This window comes from Mesoplodon bidens (assembly GCF_964165515.1).
Source record: "Mesoplodon bidens genome assembly, chromosome: 9".
NCBI lineage: Eukaryota > Metazoa > Chordata > Mammalia > Artiodactyla > Ziphiidae > Mesoplodon > Mesoplodon bidens.
The window spans coordinates 62882771-62895539 of record NC_138166.1 but is presented as its reverse complement, the minus strand read 5'-3'; the positions used below and the strand labels follow the sequence as shown (position 1 = coordinate 62895539).

Sequence of the window (12769 nt, the reverse complement as noted above, 5' to 3'; positions counted from 1 at the left end):
GGGGTGGTGCAGGATGGATTGGGAATTTGGGATTAGCAGATGCAAACTATTATATACAGAATGGATGAATAACAAGGTCTTACCCTATAGCACAGGGAACTATATTCAATATCCTGTGATAAACCATAATGGAAAAGAATATGAAAAAGAATGTATATATGTATAACTGAATCACTTTGCTGTACAGCAGAAATTTACACAACATTGTAAATCAACTACACTTCAATAAAATCAATTTTAAAAAAAGAATTCCATCTCAAAGCATCAACTGACATAAAACTAGAAGTGTAATCCAATTGCTCTATAAGGCAATTTGAGAATTATTATAATTATAGGATGTACCAAGAAATGTCCAATAATAACACTAATCATAACAGTACTATTTATCAAGCATATCCTATGTGCCTGGCATTAAGCTGGCTGCTTCACATAAATGATGGAAAATCCTCACAACAACCCTGGGAAGTAAAATATGGTTGGATCTAATCTAATTTACGCAAGGTCACATAATTAGAAAGTGGCAGAGCTTGACTTTAAATTCTGACTCTAAAGCTTGTGTGCTATTTGCTGCTCTAAAATACATAGGAAAGAAATACCTTATCTTGATAGTCTGGTACATGACTCTAGGGTGAGGGAAAAAATTATATCCAGTAGTATAAAACTATCACTGTTATTATACTAACCTGCTTGTAAGTTCCATCTAGCAAGGTGTCCAGGTGTTGGAGAGGAGCAGGTGTTTTATCTTTGAACCTTGTTAATAGCCGGCGTTGAATGGCCCGAAATTGTACAGCTCTTTCAGATAAGAGTTCTTCTAACTTTTCACCATTTATCCGCAACTACAATGAAGAATTTCTTTAATTCAGGTTAAATGTGCACAAAAAAACGTGTCTAAAGTAAGGATACTGGCAATGCCAATAAAAGTTTGAAAAGAGTAAAGAAGAAATTTAAGTGTGCTACAGAGTTTAGAGAATTAAAAGTGTGATATTTGATACATGAATACAAGGATGATACAGTGAAATAGGTCAAATGGAAATTTAGTAAAAATGGCCCAGTTGTCACTGGGGTAAAGATAGATCATTCAATAAATGTTTGTGATAACTGATTAAAAACATAAGGGAAAAAAGGAACAAGGATTTTTCCCCCAGTCTTTACAACAAAATCAACTGCAGAGGAATCAAAAGTTTAAACACAACAAAGCATTAGAAAATTATATTTTTTATAATAATCTTAGTATGAGACAGATCTTTATAAGTCAAAAGTCAAAAGCCACACATACACACACACACCCCTGATAAATTACTAACAAAAAAATTTTTTTAATTCTACGTGGTTAAGAAAAAAAGTAGAGAAAAACATTATAAGTAAAGTGATAAGACAAACAGCAAACTGTAAAAAATAATAGCAATAACCACAGAGACAAAAAGCCATGCCTATAATATCTAGAAAGCATCTAAAAATTGATGAAAAAGGACCACAACCCAAACAAATTGAGTAAGAAAGAGAGCAACAATCCAATAGAAAAGTGGGCAAAATTCACAGAAAAGTTAATACAAATAGCACTCAAACATACAGCATTTGACCTGGCAATCCCACTTCCAGGAATTTATCCTAGGGGTGAGCTTGCAAAAAGTAATGTACACACAAGGATAGTCATTATAGGATTTTTTCTGTTGCTATTATAGTAAGATAATGTTAATAATCAAAATACTCATCAATAGAGGAATAAATAAAGAGGACTTTGCAGGACCACCAGCTACTGATAAGCAATGCTAGCCAAAGATGCATTGAATGAAACAAAGCAAAAAAGAAATACAGAATATCATTCACGTGTTTTTTAATCTATATAGTAACATAGTTGTGACTGCATAGAATAGTTCTAGAAAGGTAACAAGAAACTGTACACCAAAGATTGCCTCCAAAGAGGAGACTGAATAGTGGGAGGATGAGAATCAGAAACGACTCTTTTTAGTATAACTCTTCTCATAACTTTTGAATTTAATATAATTAAAATAAAGAAAGCTAGTCAAAGTCATAGGGAATACTCCATGAACCCAGATCATGTGAACTGCTAATTCAACTTAACAAAACAGTCATAACTAGTTCTGAAGTAAATATCATATTCAAAATGTTCAGAAATCAAACATATTATAGTTTACATTTCTGATATCAAACCAAACTTCCTTACCTTTACAGTGCATGTATGGAGAACAGACACATGATTGGAAAAAAAAACTTGGAATTTTATTAACTTCTTTTAACCCCAGTTTCAGAAGCATTAAGTAGCTAACTAAATCAAAGAATATTCTCTTGAAGGGAAAAAAAAAACTTTCATTACCAAAAGTTAAGTGATATAACAACTAAATTTTTAAAAAAGAATATTAGAGTTATCAAGCATTCACCCTTTTAATTATATTTCCTGCTATAATACTTTATTTCCTCAATTCACGAAACAAAAAAATTTTTAAATATTCTCAAAACTGAGACATCAGCCAGGTTATCATTCCTTTGAACGTGTAACAAAACAGCAGTGATTGAAATGTTTTCACATGTCAGAATTTCAACATTTAACAAATATTTACTGATCTTAGTGCCATGCAGTGTTCTAGACTCTAGGAATTACAACAATGAATAAAACAGACAAAAATTCCTGTTTTCATGGAGCTTACACTAAGGGACACTTAGATTCCAAAAGCCACCTTGATTCAAAGTTTAAAGTCATATTAAAAAAAAAAAAAAAGTAGGGCTTCCCTGGTGGCACAGTGGTTGACAGTCCGCCTGCCGATGCAGGGGACGCGGGTTCGTGCCCCGGTCCGGGAAGATCCCACTTGCCGCGGAGCGGCTGGGCCCGTGAGCCATGGCCGCTGAGCCTGCACGTCTGGTGCCTGTGCTCTGCAACGGGAGAGGCCACAACAGTGACAGGCCCGCGTACGGCAAAAAAAAAAAAAAAAAAAAAAAAGTAGAGCGGGGCCAGAGAGCAAAGGAAGTATAAGCATGCCCTTTTCAACTGTGTAACAAAAGTGCCTATAGTTCACCACATTCCCTAAGTCCCTCCCCAGAAAGGAAATGTCCCTGATGTAGAAACTCCAGGGATTTACTAGCCAGCAAATAAGGAGGGGAGGAGGGAGGCGGACTGTATGTCAAACATAGTCAATTAGAATCTAATATTTTTGATATTAAATATTACAAATAGGTAATTAGTATAGTCTTTCTGTGGACTCCCTTCCATAAGTCACTGGACCCCAGTTTTGCACAGTGAAGCAGGAATTTCTTAAGATATATCCTAGAGAATTATAAAGTTTCTCAATACTTAGAGTACCTAAACATATTTCCCAAACTATTGATTTTGGTGCCACAATTTGGTCAAAGTATACTCTCCTATACAATATTATCAGCTTAGATGAGGGAAGACCCAAATAAATTCAATTTATTTGATAATGACATGTTATCTGCAATTGGATGGTATGCACTGAAATTTTCCCTTTATGTTCACACTGTATTCAAAGAAGTCTTTATTTGTAGGTTAAAGTCAGTGCTCTTAGAATGTTCAAGGGACTGAACATTAAGTAGAATGTTCATATGACTGACAATTTACATGACGTATTCTCTCTCTCACTCCCTCTTTCTCTCTCTCATCCTCTCTCTCTCTAACACACACACACGTGCACGCACGTGCACACACACACACACACAACACACACCATAGTTTACAAACTGAAATGCAAAAACCTATTGATTCCTTAAAAAGTAGCCACTCTAGGGAACCAATGTTTCCTTAAAGTGCAAAATTTTTTTGAAATTCCTCTTTGTAATTCCCTACAGGGTCTACTTATAGGCAAATAAGAAGAGCCTGGTGAATTTTTTTTTAACACATGGGACTTAAAACAATGACTTTCATTGTCCAATTTTTTTCACAAAACATGATTCCTGACTATTTTCAAATATCAAATCAATCTTCAAAGGATGAAGATTTGACACCCTCAAGATACTCAAGAGAATCTAACACAGGCTCTGAAGGTACTTCCAAAGAAGAAATGCAAACATATCCAGGCAACAAAGTCACTGTCAGATCTCCTTAATTTAGACATTTAATCATTCAGCATTTACTAAGCACCCATTGTGCCAGATACTGGAGAATATTTTATGTGATTAACCCTCATTCAGATGCAGAAGTTCTGGTGTGCTTGTTAAAAATGAAAAGGAAAAATCACTTTACTTTATAATCACACCTCATTTATGGCCTGCTAGAATTAGCCAAATGGCTGCCAATAAGCTCAAATAGTTTTAACACTGGGTTACTGGGGTCAAAGGTTAAATCCCCATGTGGGAGAATTAAACCAGCTCTGTTCTGAGGCCAGACCACAGCTCCAGGCAGCCACTCTGTAAAAGTCTGCAACTGATCACAAACTGGGCAAGAGGGTAGGAACAGATTCACAACCCCACCATCCACGTAAGAATAACAACTTGACGTACACTGCCTAATAGCACGTATACTAGAATCCTTACCTCTATAGCATCTTTCTTTCATATGTTGAAACATTACAGATGATACGGGTTATGATCATACACACCTCAAAATGATGATCGATCAACTCAAAATATTCTTGAAGGGGCATAGATCCAGAAAAAGAACAGGCGAAATCTTTGATTCCTTGTTTTTCAAAATATTCCTGAAGGCGGATAATAAGCTCATTTGTTATGAGCCAAAGATCCTCAAATTGTTCACTCTGGATGCGATATCGTTCTAAAGAGAAAAAATAATTAAGGAAAAGGCTTATTAACACATAACTAGTAGCTGAAACTACATGAATTATCACCAACTCTGACATGAATACTAAAAGGACAAAGATTTCTTTTTTGGAATATAGATATAATTTCTACTGGCTTAATAAAAATAATTCTACTGCCTTATCGTGATTTTCTGCATCAACAACTTAACATTTTCAAAGCTCATTCTAAAGGTATGTGGTCACAGCAGCAAGCTGCATAGTCCTTTTAACTATGTATTTTATAATAGGTTTCAGTATGGTAAAAACACAAAATTTGGATTCTTCTAAAAAGAGCTTTACTCAAAAGGTAAAAAGCAAACAAACATAAAAAAAAAAGGTAAGAAAAGAGCCATTGCAAAAGTACAACCTGGTATCATTAGTTTATTTCAAAAAATTGATGTGAAATAAAATTTATTCTATAGAAAGCCCACATCCTGGGCACAGTAGCCAGCTTAAATCCCTGTAATCATAATCAAAGTTTTCTATTTTTCTAATAGTTCTTTCATTTGAAGAGAGATTTTACAATAAGACCCTTCCCCAATTATAAATCTTGGTTCCCTCCATTCCCTGACACATCAGCTCCAAGACAGCCAAAGTCTTGTCTATCTCCTACCCTGATGATGATGGTCACAACAGTGATGACAATGATGATGACAGCAGTGACAATAACCACATCTATGATAAGAGCAGCTATGAGAAGAGCACCAACTATGCATCAAGCACTATAACTACAACAACCCATTTTTATAAGAAGGAAAACCAGGCACAGAGAATTTCAGAGACTTGCCAAAGGTCACAAAGCAATTTAAATGTCAGACCTATAATTCATGATATATATCCTTCTTCCCCAAATGTCTAAACTCTACCTATTCTTCAGGATCTGGCTTCAGTCTCACCTACCCCAAGAAACCTGTATTTCTCTACCATCTATAGAAGGCTTATATGTGCCAATCACTATTTAAAGCACTTCACATTCACTCTCTTGTTTAAACCTCAACAGCCCAATAGGCTACTGGCTATATAACAATAGCCCCATTTTACAGAAGAATAAATCTAGCGACAGAAGAGTTTAAATAATCTGCAAGGTCATCTAGCCAGTTAGTAACAGAGCAGGGATTGGAACTTTAGCAATTAATCCAAAGATTATCTATCAATTTTAACCACCTCATAATACTGCATTTCTCTGAATTTATATAGAGAATTCTACAGTTCACTGTGCACTTAATACATACAACCATGTACTCTTATTTAACTTTCCAGATGATTATATTCAGTCTCTGCAAAGAGACTGTACACTTTCTGAGATCAAAGTTACCTATTTTATTTAGTTCACCGTTTATTGAACAACTATTATGTGCAATTTCATAAAGAAAGAAATGTTGCAAGTACAAAAATTACCTTAGTCTTTTTGCTTAAGGAGCTTAAGGTAATATGATACGTGCATGTGAAACATTTATTTATATTCCCCATGGTACGTTGACAAATTCTATAAATATATTACCTCTTTAAATTGGTTTTTAATTTCAATTTGTCATCCTCGGCCAGAATTCAAGAATATACCTGCGCTCATTCCCCTAGTCATACTCTTTTCAATTATATAAGGAATAAAATACACTGAGTATGCCTGCCATGGTGCATGGCAGACACCCTGGTATCCTCTGTTGTCATATCATTCCCCTTGGAGCTTCCCCAGTCTTCCCCTCACGCCAGTCTTTTTTTTTTTTTTTAACATCTTTATTGGAGTATAATTGCCTCACAAAAGTGTGTTAGTTTCTGCTTTATAACAAAGTGAATCAACTATACATATACATAAGTCCCCATATCTCCTCCCTCTTCCGTCTCCCTCCCACCCTCGATATCTCACCCCTCTACGGGGTCACAAAGCACCTACCTGATCTCCCTGTGCCATGCAGCTGCTTCCCACTAGCTATCTATTTTACATTTGGCAGTACATATAAGTCCATGGCACTCTCTCACTTCGTCCCAGCTTGCCTCTCCTCCTCCGTGTCCTCAAGTCCATTCTCTACGTCTGTGTCTTTATTCCTGTCCTGCACCTACTTTCTTCAGAACCTTTTTTCTTTTTTTTTTTTACATTCCATATGTATGTGTTAGCATACAGTATTTGTTTTTCTCTTTCTGACTTACTTCACTCTGTAAGACATACTCTAGGTCCATCCACCTCACTACAAATAACTCAATTTCGTTTCTTTTTATGGCTGAGTAATATTCCATTGTGTATAGGTGCCACATCTTCTAAGTATCAATGGACACTTAGGTTGCTTCCATGTCCTGGCTATTGTAAATAGAGCTGAAATGAACATTGTGGTACATGACGGTTTTTGAATTATGGTTTTCTCAGGGTATATGCCCAGTAGTGGGATTGCTGGGTCGTATGGTACTTCTATTTTTAATTTTTTAAGGAACCTCCCATACTGTTCTCCATAGTGGCTGTATCAATTTACATTCCCACCAACAGTGCAACAGGGTTCCCTTTTCTCCACACCCTCTCCAGCATTTATTGTTTCTAGATTTATTGATGATGGCCATTCTGACCGGTGTGAGGTGATACCTCCTTGTAGTTTTGATTTGCATTTCTCTAATGATTACTGATGTTTAGCATTCTTTCATGTGTTTGTTGGCAATCTGTATACCTTCTTTGGAGAAATGTCTATTTAGGTCTTCTGCCCATTTTTGGATTGGGTTGTTTGCTTTATTGATATTGAGCTGCTTGTAAATTTTGGAGATTAATCCTTTGTCAATTGCTTCATCTGCATATATTTTCTCCCATCCTGAGGGTTGTCTTTTAGTCTTTTTTATGGTTTCCTTTGCTGTGTAAAAGCTTTTAAGTTTCATTAGGTCCCACTTGTTTACTTTTGTTTTTATTTCCATGTCTCTAGGAGGTGGGTCAAAAAGGATCTTGCTGTGTTTTATGTCATAGAGTGTTCTGCCTATGATTTCTTCTAAGAGTTTAATAGTGTCTGGCCTTACATTTAGGTCTTTACTCCATTTTGAGTGTCTTTTTGTGTATGGTGTTAGGGAGTGTTCCAACTTCATTCTTTTACATGTAGCTGTCCAGTTTTCCCAGCACCACTTATTGAAAAGGCTGTCTTTTCTCCATTGTATATTCTTGCCTCCTTTATCAAAAATAAGGTGACCGTATCTGTGTGGGTTGATCTTTGGGCTTTCTATCCTGTTCCATTGATCTATATTTCTGTTTTTATGCCAGTACCATACTGTCTTGATTACTGTAGTTTGGTGTATAGTCTGAAGTCAGGGAGCCTGATTCCTCCAGCTCCGTTTTTCTTTCTCAAGATTGCTTTGGCTATTTGGGGTCTTTTGTGTTTCCATACAAATTGTGACATTTTTTGTTCTAGTTCTGTGAAAAATGCCATTGGTAGTTTGATAGGGATTGCATTGAATCTATAGATTGTTTTGGGTATTACAGTCATTTTCACAATGTTGATTCTTCCAACCCAAGAACATGGTATATCTCTCCATCTGTTATATCATCTTTCATTTCATTCATCAATGTGTTATACTTTTCTACATACAGGACTTTTGTCTCCTTAGGTAGGTTTATTCCTAGGTATTTTATTCTTTTTGTTGCAATGGTAAACAGGAGTGTTTCCTTAATTTCTCTTTCAGATTTTTCATCATTAGTGTATAGGAATGCAAGAGGTTTCTGTGCATTAATTTTACTTTACCAAATTCATTGATTAGCTCTAATAGGTTTCTGGTAGCATCCTTAGGATTCTGTATGTATGGTATCATGTCATCTGCAAACAGTGACAGCTTTACTTCTTCTTTTCTGATTTGGATTCCTTTTATTTCTTTTTCTTCTCAGATTGCTGTGGCTAAAACTTTCAAAACTATGTTAAATAATAGTGGTGAGAGTAGGCAACCTTGTCTTGTTCCAGATCTTAGACGAAATGGTTACAGTTTTTCACCACTGAAAATGATGTTGGCTGTGGGTTTGTCATATATGGCCTTTATTATGTTGAGGTAAGTTCCCTCCAAGCCTACTTTCTGGAGGGTTTTTATCATAAATGGGTGTTGAATTTTGTTGAAAGCTTTTTCTGCATCTATTGAGATGATCATATGGTTTTTCTCATTCAATTTGTTAATATCATGTATCACATTGATTGATTTGCGTATATTGAAGAATCCTTGCATTCCTAGGATAAACCCCACTTCATCATGGTGTATGATCCTTTTAATGTGCTGTTGGATTCTATTGGCTAGTATTTTGTTGAGGATTTTTGCATCTATGTTCATCAGTGATATTGGCCTGTAGTTTTCTTTCTTTGGGACATCTTTGTCTGGTTTTGGTATCAGGGTGATGGTGGCCTTGTAGAATGAGTTTAGGAGTGTTCCTCCCTCTGCTATATTTTGGAAGAGTTTGAGAAGGATATAGGTGTTAGCTCTTCTCGAAATGTTTGATAGAATTCACCTGTGAAGCCATCTGGTCCTGGGCTTTTGTTTGTTGGAAGATTTTTAATCACAGTCTCAATTTCAGTGCTTGTGATTGGTCTGTTTATATTTTCTACTTCTTCCTGGTTCAGTCTCAGAAGGTTGTGCTTTTCTGAGAATTTGTCCACTTCTTCCAGGTTGTCCATTTTATTTGCATATAGTTGCTTTTAGTAATCTCTCATGATCCTTTGTATTTCTGCAGGGTCAGTTGATACTTCTCCTTTTTCATTTCTAATTCTATTGACTTGAGTCTTCTCCCTTATTTTCTTGATGAGTGTGGCTAATGGCTTATCATTTTGTTTATCTTCTCAAAGAACCAACTTTTAGTTTTATTGATCTTTGCTATTGTTTCCTTCATTTCTCTTTCATTTATTTCTGATCTGATCTTTATGATTTCTTTCCTTCCTCTAACTTTGGGGTCTTTTTGTTCTTTTTCTCTAATTGCTTTAGATGTAAGGTTAGGTTGTTTATTTGAGATGTTTCTTATTTCTTGAGGTAGGATTGTTTTGCTATAAACTTCCCTCTTAGACCTGCTTTTGCTGAATCCCATAGGTTTTTTTTGAGGGTTGTCGTGTTTTCATCGTCATTTGTTTCTAGGTATTTTCTGATTTCCTCTTTGATTTCTTCAGTGATCTCTTGGTTATTTAGTAGCATATTGTTTAGCCTCCATTTGCTTGTATTTTTTACAGACTTTTTCCTGTAATTGATATCTAGTCTCATAGTGTTGTGGTTGGAAAAGATACTTGATACGATTTCAGTTTTCTTGAATTTACCAAGGCTTGATTTGTGACCCAAGATACGATCTATCCTGGAGAATGTCCATGAGCACTTAAGAAGAAAGTGTATTCTGTTGTTTTGGGATGGGATGTCCTATAAATATCAATTAAGGGGCTTCTCTGGTGGCACAGGGGTTGAGAGTCTGCCTGCCAATGAAGGGGACATGGGTTCGTGCCCCGGTCCGGGAAGATCCCACATGCCACAGAGCGGCTAGGCCCGTGAACCATGGCCACTGAGCCTGCGCGTCCGGAGCCTGTGCTCCGCAATGGGAGAGGCCACAACAGTGAGAGGCCCGCGTACCGCAAAAAAAAAAAAAAAAAAAAAAAATGGGGTCCAACACAGTAAACCCAAACTGGTATTTATTCACTCTTTCATTCATTTATATAAGTCAGTACAAGAGGCTGGGGATAAAATCAGCAAGAATGGGAATAAAGCAAGCGCCTCTGCTCTCACGGAACTCACCTTCGACCTGGAAGATGGAGTGATGGGGGAAGAACAAACATGGCTTGTGCCATCACTGAGTCAGGGATACCCCATTAAGGTTGACTTTGCCACAAAAATGCCAGGGCTTTCCCCGAGTGATATATAACTATTTTCAAGTATGTGACAGTCTATCACACAGCAGAAGGATTAGACAATAGCAAGGGAGCTGCAAAGGGCAGAAGGCACAATAGAATTGTATAATTATTAGATATCCACAGAGTCAGTTGCCTCAGGAAGTGTCTAAGGCTCTGAGCTCCTTGGTGTTTGGTGCTTTCTTTAAAATCTCCTTGGGAGATATAGAACTCAATGGGGAGGAAAGACAGGCCATCTCTGGAGGTACAGACCTGTCTGTCCCTCCATCCATCCTGGGACAGATATTTGGCAGCTCAGTGCTGCCTCCGGGTCCCAGCCATTTGTCCCTACTCCTAGGTAGATGGGTGGCTTCTGGCTCAGGGCTGGCTCCAGGACCTTGCCTTTCTCTGTGTCTGCCCATCTTGGGGCAGGTGTTTTCTCCAACCCAGAGCACCCATCCAGGCCCAGGCAGTGCCCTTGGCCTTCTAGAGGATGAAGCTGAGCTGATCCAGCTACATCTCCTTTTGTAGTTTTGTGATCTCCCGAAACACTGGCTTCACATTCTGTCACACAGTCCTTGCTGGATGTAGCAGATGTAGGTGATGAAGTTGCATGCTGCAGTGATGCAAGCCCAAGAGGATGGTGAGATGTAGTCCTGACTATTGGAGTGACAGAGCCGAATGTGATAGTAGCAGGTGTAGGCACATACGTTGGCACTGCCACACTTGACTGTGGCTGCCCTCACTGTGGGCAGCATCTGCAAAGCCACAGGCTGGATGGTGAGCGTGTTGTCCTCCAGAGTGGCCTGCACCAGCACCAGGAGATCCCACTTTGTGAAATCCAGGCAGGGGCCCATATCCTCGTGGTACACCCTTCCCAGGAAGGAACAGGGCTTGTCCAGGGTGGGAAAGAAATCATGTCCACCTCCTTGTCATCCTAGTCCAGGGTGAGAGGATGTCCCACAGCGGGACACACAGCTGGGCAGATGGAGCTGCCAGTGTTCTGGGCCCTTGTGGGGTCCAGGCTTAGTGGGGCCAGGTGGAGCTCATGGTTGGGAGAGGCTGCTGTGGATATGATGACCGATGTCTTCAAGGCTGTCACTTCCACCTATGGCATGTCAGCCCATGCCTCCTTCAGCTGTTTTTCTGATCCCACCTACTTCACGTGGGCTTCTTACGCCATCTTGTGGGCTTCCTCAGACAGGCTGGCCATCAGCAACTCCTCCAGCTCCTGTTCCAGGTGTTCCCACACCTCAAACAGCTGTTCATGGCCCTCATCTTTCAGCCTCAGCTCCTTCTGGGCAGCGTGAGCTCCTTTTTCAGGGCTCAAAGGCCTGCCCTTCTTGCAAATCTCCATGGAGATCCTGCAGGAATGCCTGTCAAGATCATTAGAGAAGAGCTACCTCCAGGGTTCATAACACTGAACAAGATCCTTTACTACTCCCAGATTCTGAGATCCTGAAAGTGAGACAACACACTGCCTCATTGCAGTCATTTCCTCTCATGTATACGTACCTTTCAATAAAATACTCAAAACGATGCTTAAAATATATTAGGTGCTCAATAAATGCTACCCATTGTCATCGTTCTCACCATTATTTCCCCAAGGCTATTATAAACTAAAGAGCAGGGATTCCATAATAAACTTTATTAGACCCACATAGAACCTAACTAACCCAGTAACTTTCAAATAGCAGATATGAAAAAAAGCAGCCTTAATAAAATGAGTTTTCCTTAGGATAGAATTTATTGTCATTTTAGATAAAGCTGTAAATTTTTACACAAATATTACAGTGCTGATATTTCAAAGGAAATTTAATTCATTTAGGTCCTAGAAGGATTCTGAATAGCCTTCCACATACAAGTAGAAAAACCTGGGGTATAGCCTAAATATACATAAAGAATAAAATTTCTTATATATAAAGTGAAATAGGACTTCCCTGGTGGTGCAGTAGTTAAGAATCCACCTGCCAGTGCAGGGGACATGGGTTTGATCCCTGGTCCGGGAAGATCCCACATGCCGCAGAGCAACTAAGCCCATGAGCCACAACTACTGAGCCTGCGCTCTAGAGCCCATGAGCCACAACTACTGAGCCCGTGTGCCATAACTACTGAAGCCTGCACACCTAGAGTCCATGTTCCGCAACAAGAGAAGCCACTGTAGTGAGAAGCCCGTGAACCACAGTGAAGAGTAGCCCCCTC

General features: G+C 38.4%; 1 protein-coding gene and 1 pseudogene across 9 annotated transcripts in view; both read right to left on the bottom strand.

Moving 5' to 3' along the window:
• The window catches only part of BBS9 (Bardet-Biedl syndrome 9), a 481831-nt gene that overhangs the window by 232507 nt on the left and 236555 nt on the right, over positions 1 to 12769 (bottom strand). For 7 of the 8 annotated variants that reach the window (XM_081244834.1, XM_081244836.1, XM_081244839.1 and 4 more), the window contains 2 exons: positions 4569 to 4741; positions 684 to 836 (listed from right to left, as the gene is read on the bottom strand). In XM_081244834.1, the coding sequence (XP_081100960.1) occupies positions 684 to 836; positions 4569 to 4741 (326 nt within the window). The remainder of the gene's footprint in view (positions 1 to 683; positions 837 to 4568; positions 4742 to 12769) is intronic. The other variant, XM_081244841.1, reaches the window with a different exon arrangement.
• On the bottom strand, positions 11125 to 11924 carry LOC308622771 (guanine nucleotide exchange factor for Rab-3A-like; annotated as a pseudogene). The gene has a single exon. The product of its transcript is annotated as a guanine nucleotide exchange factor for Rab-3A-like (transcript).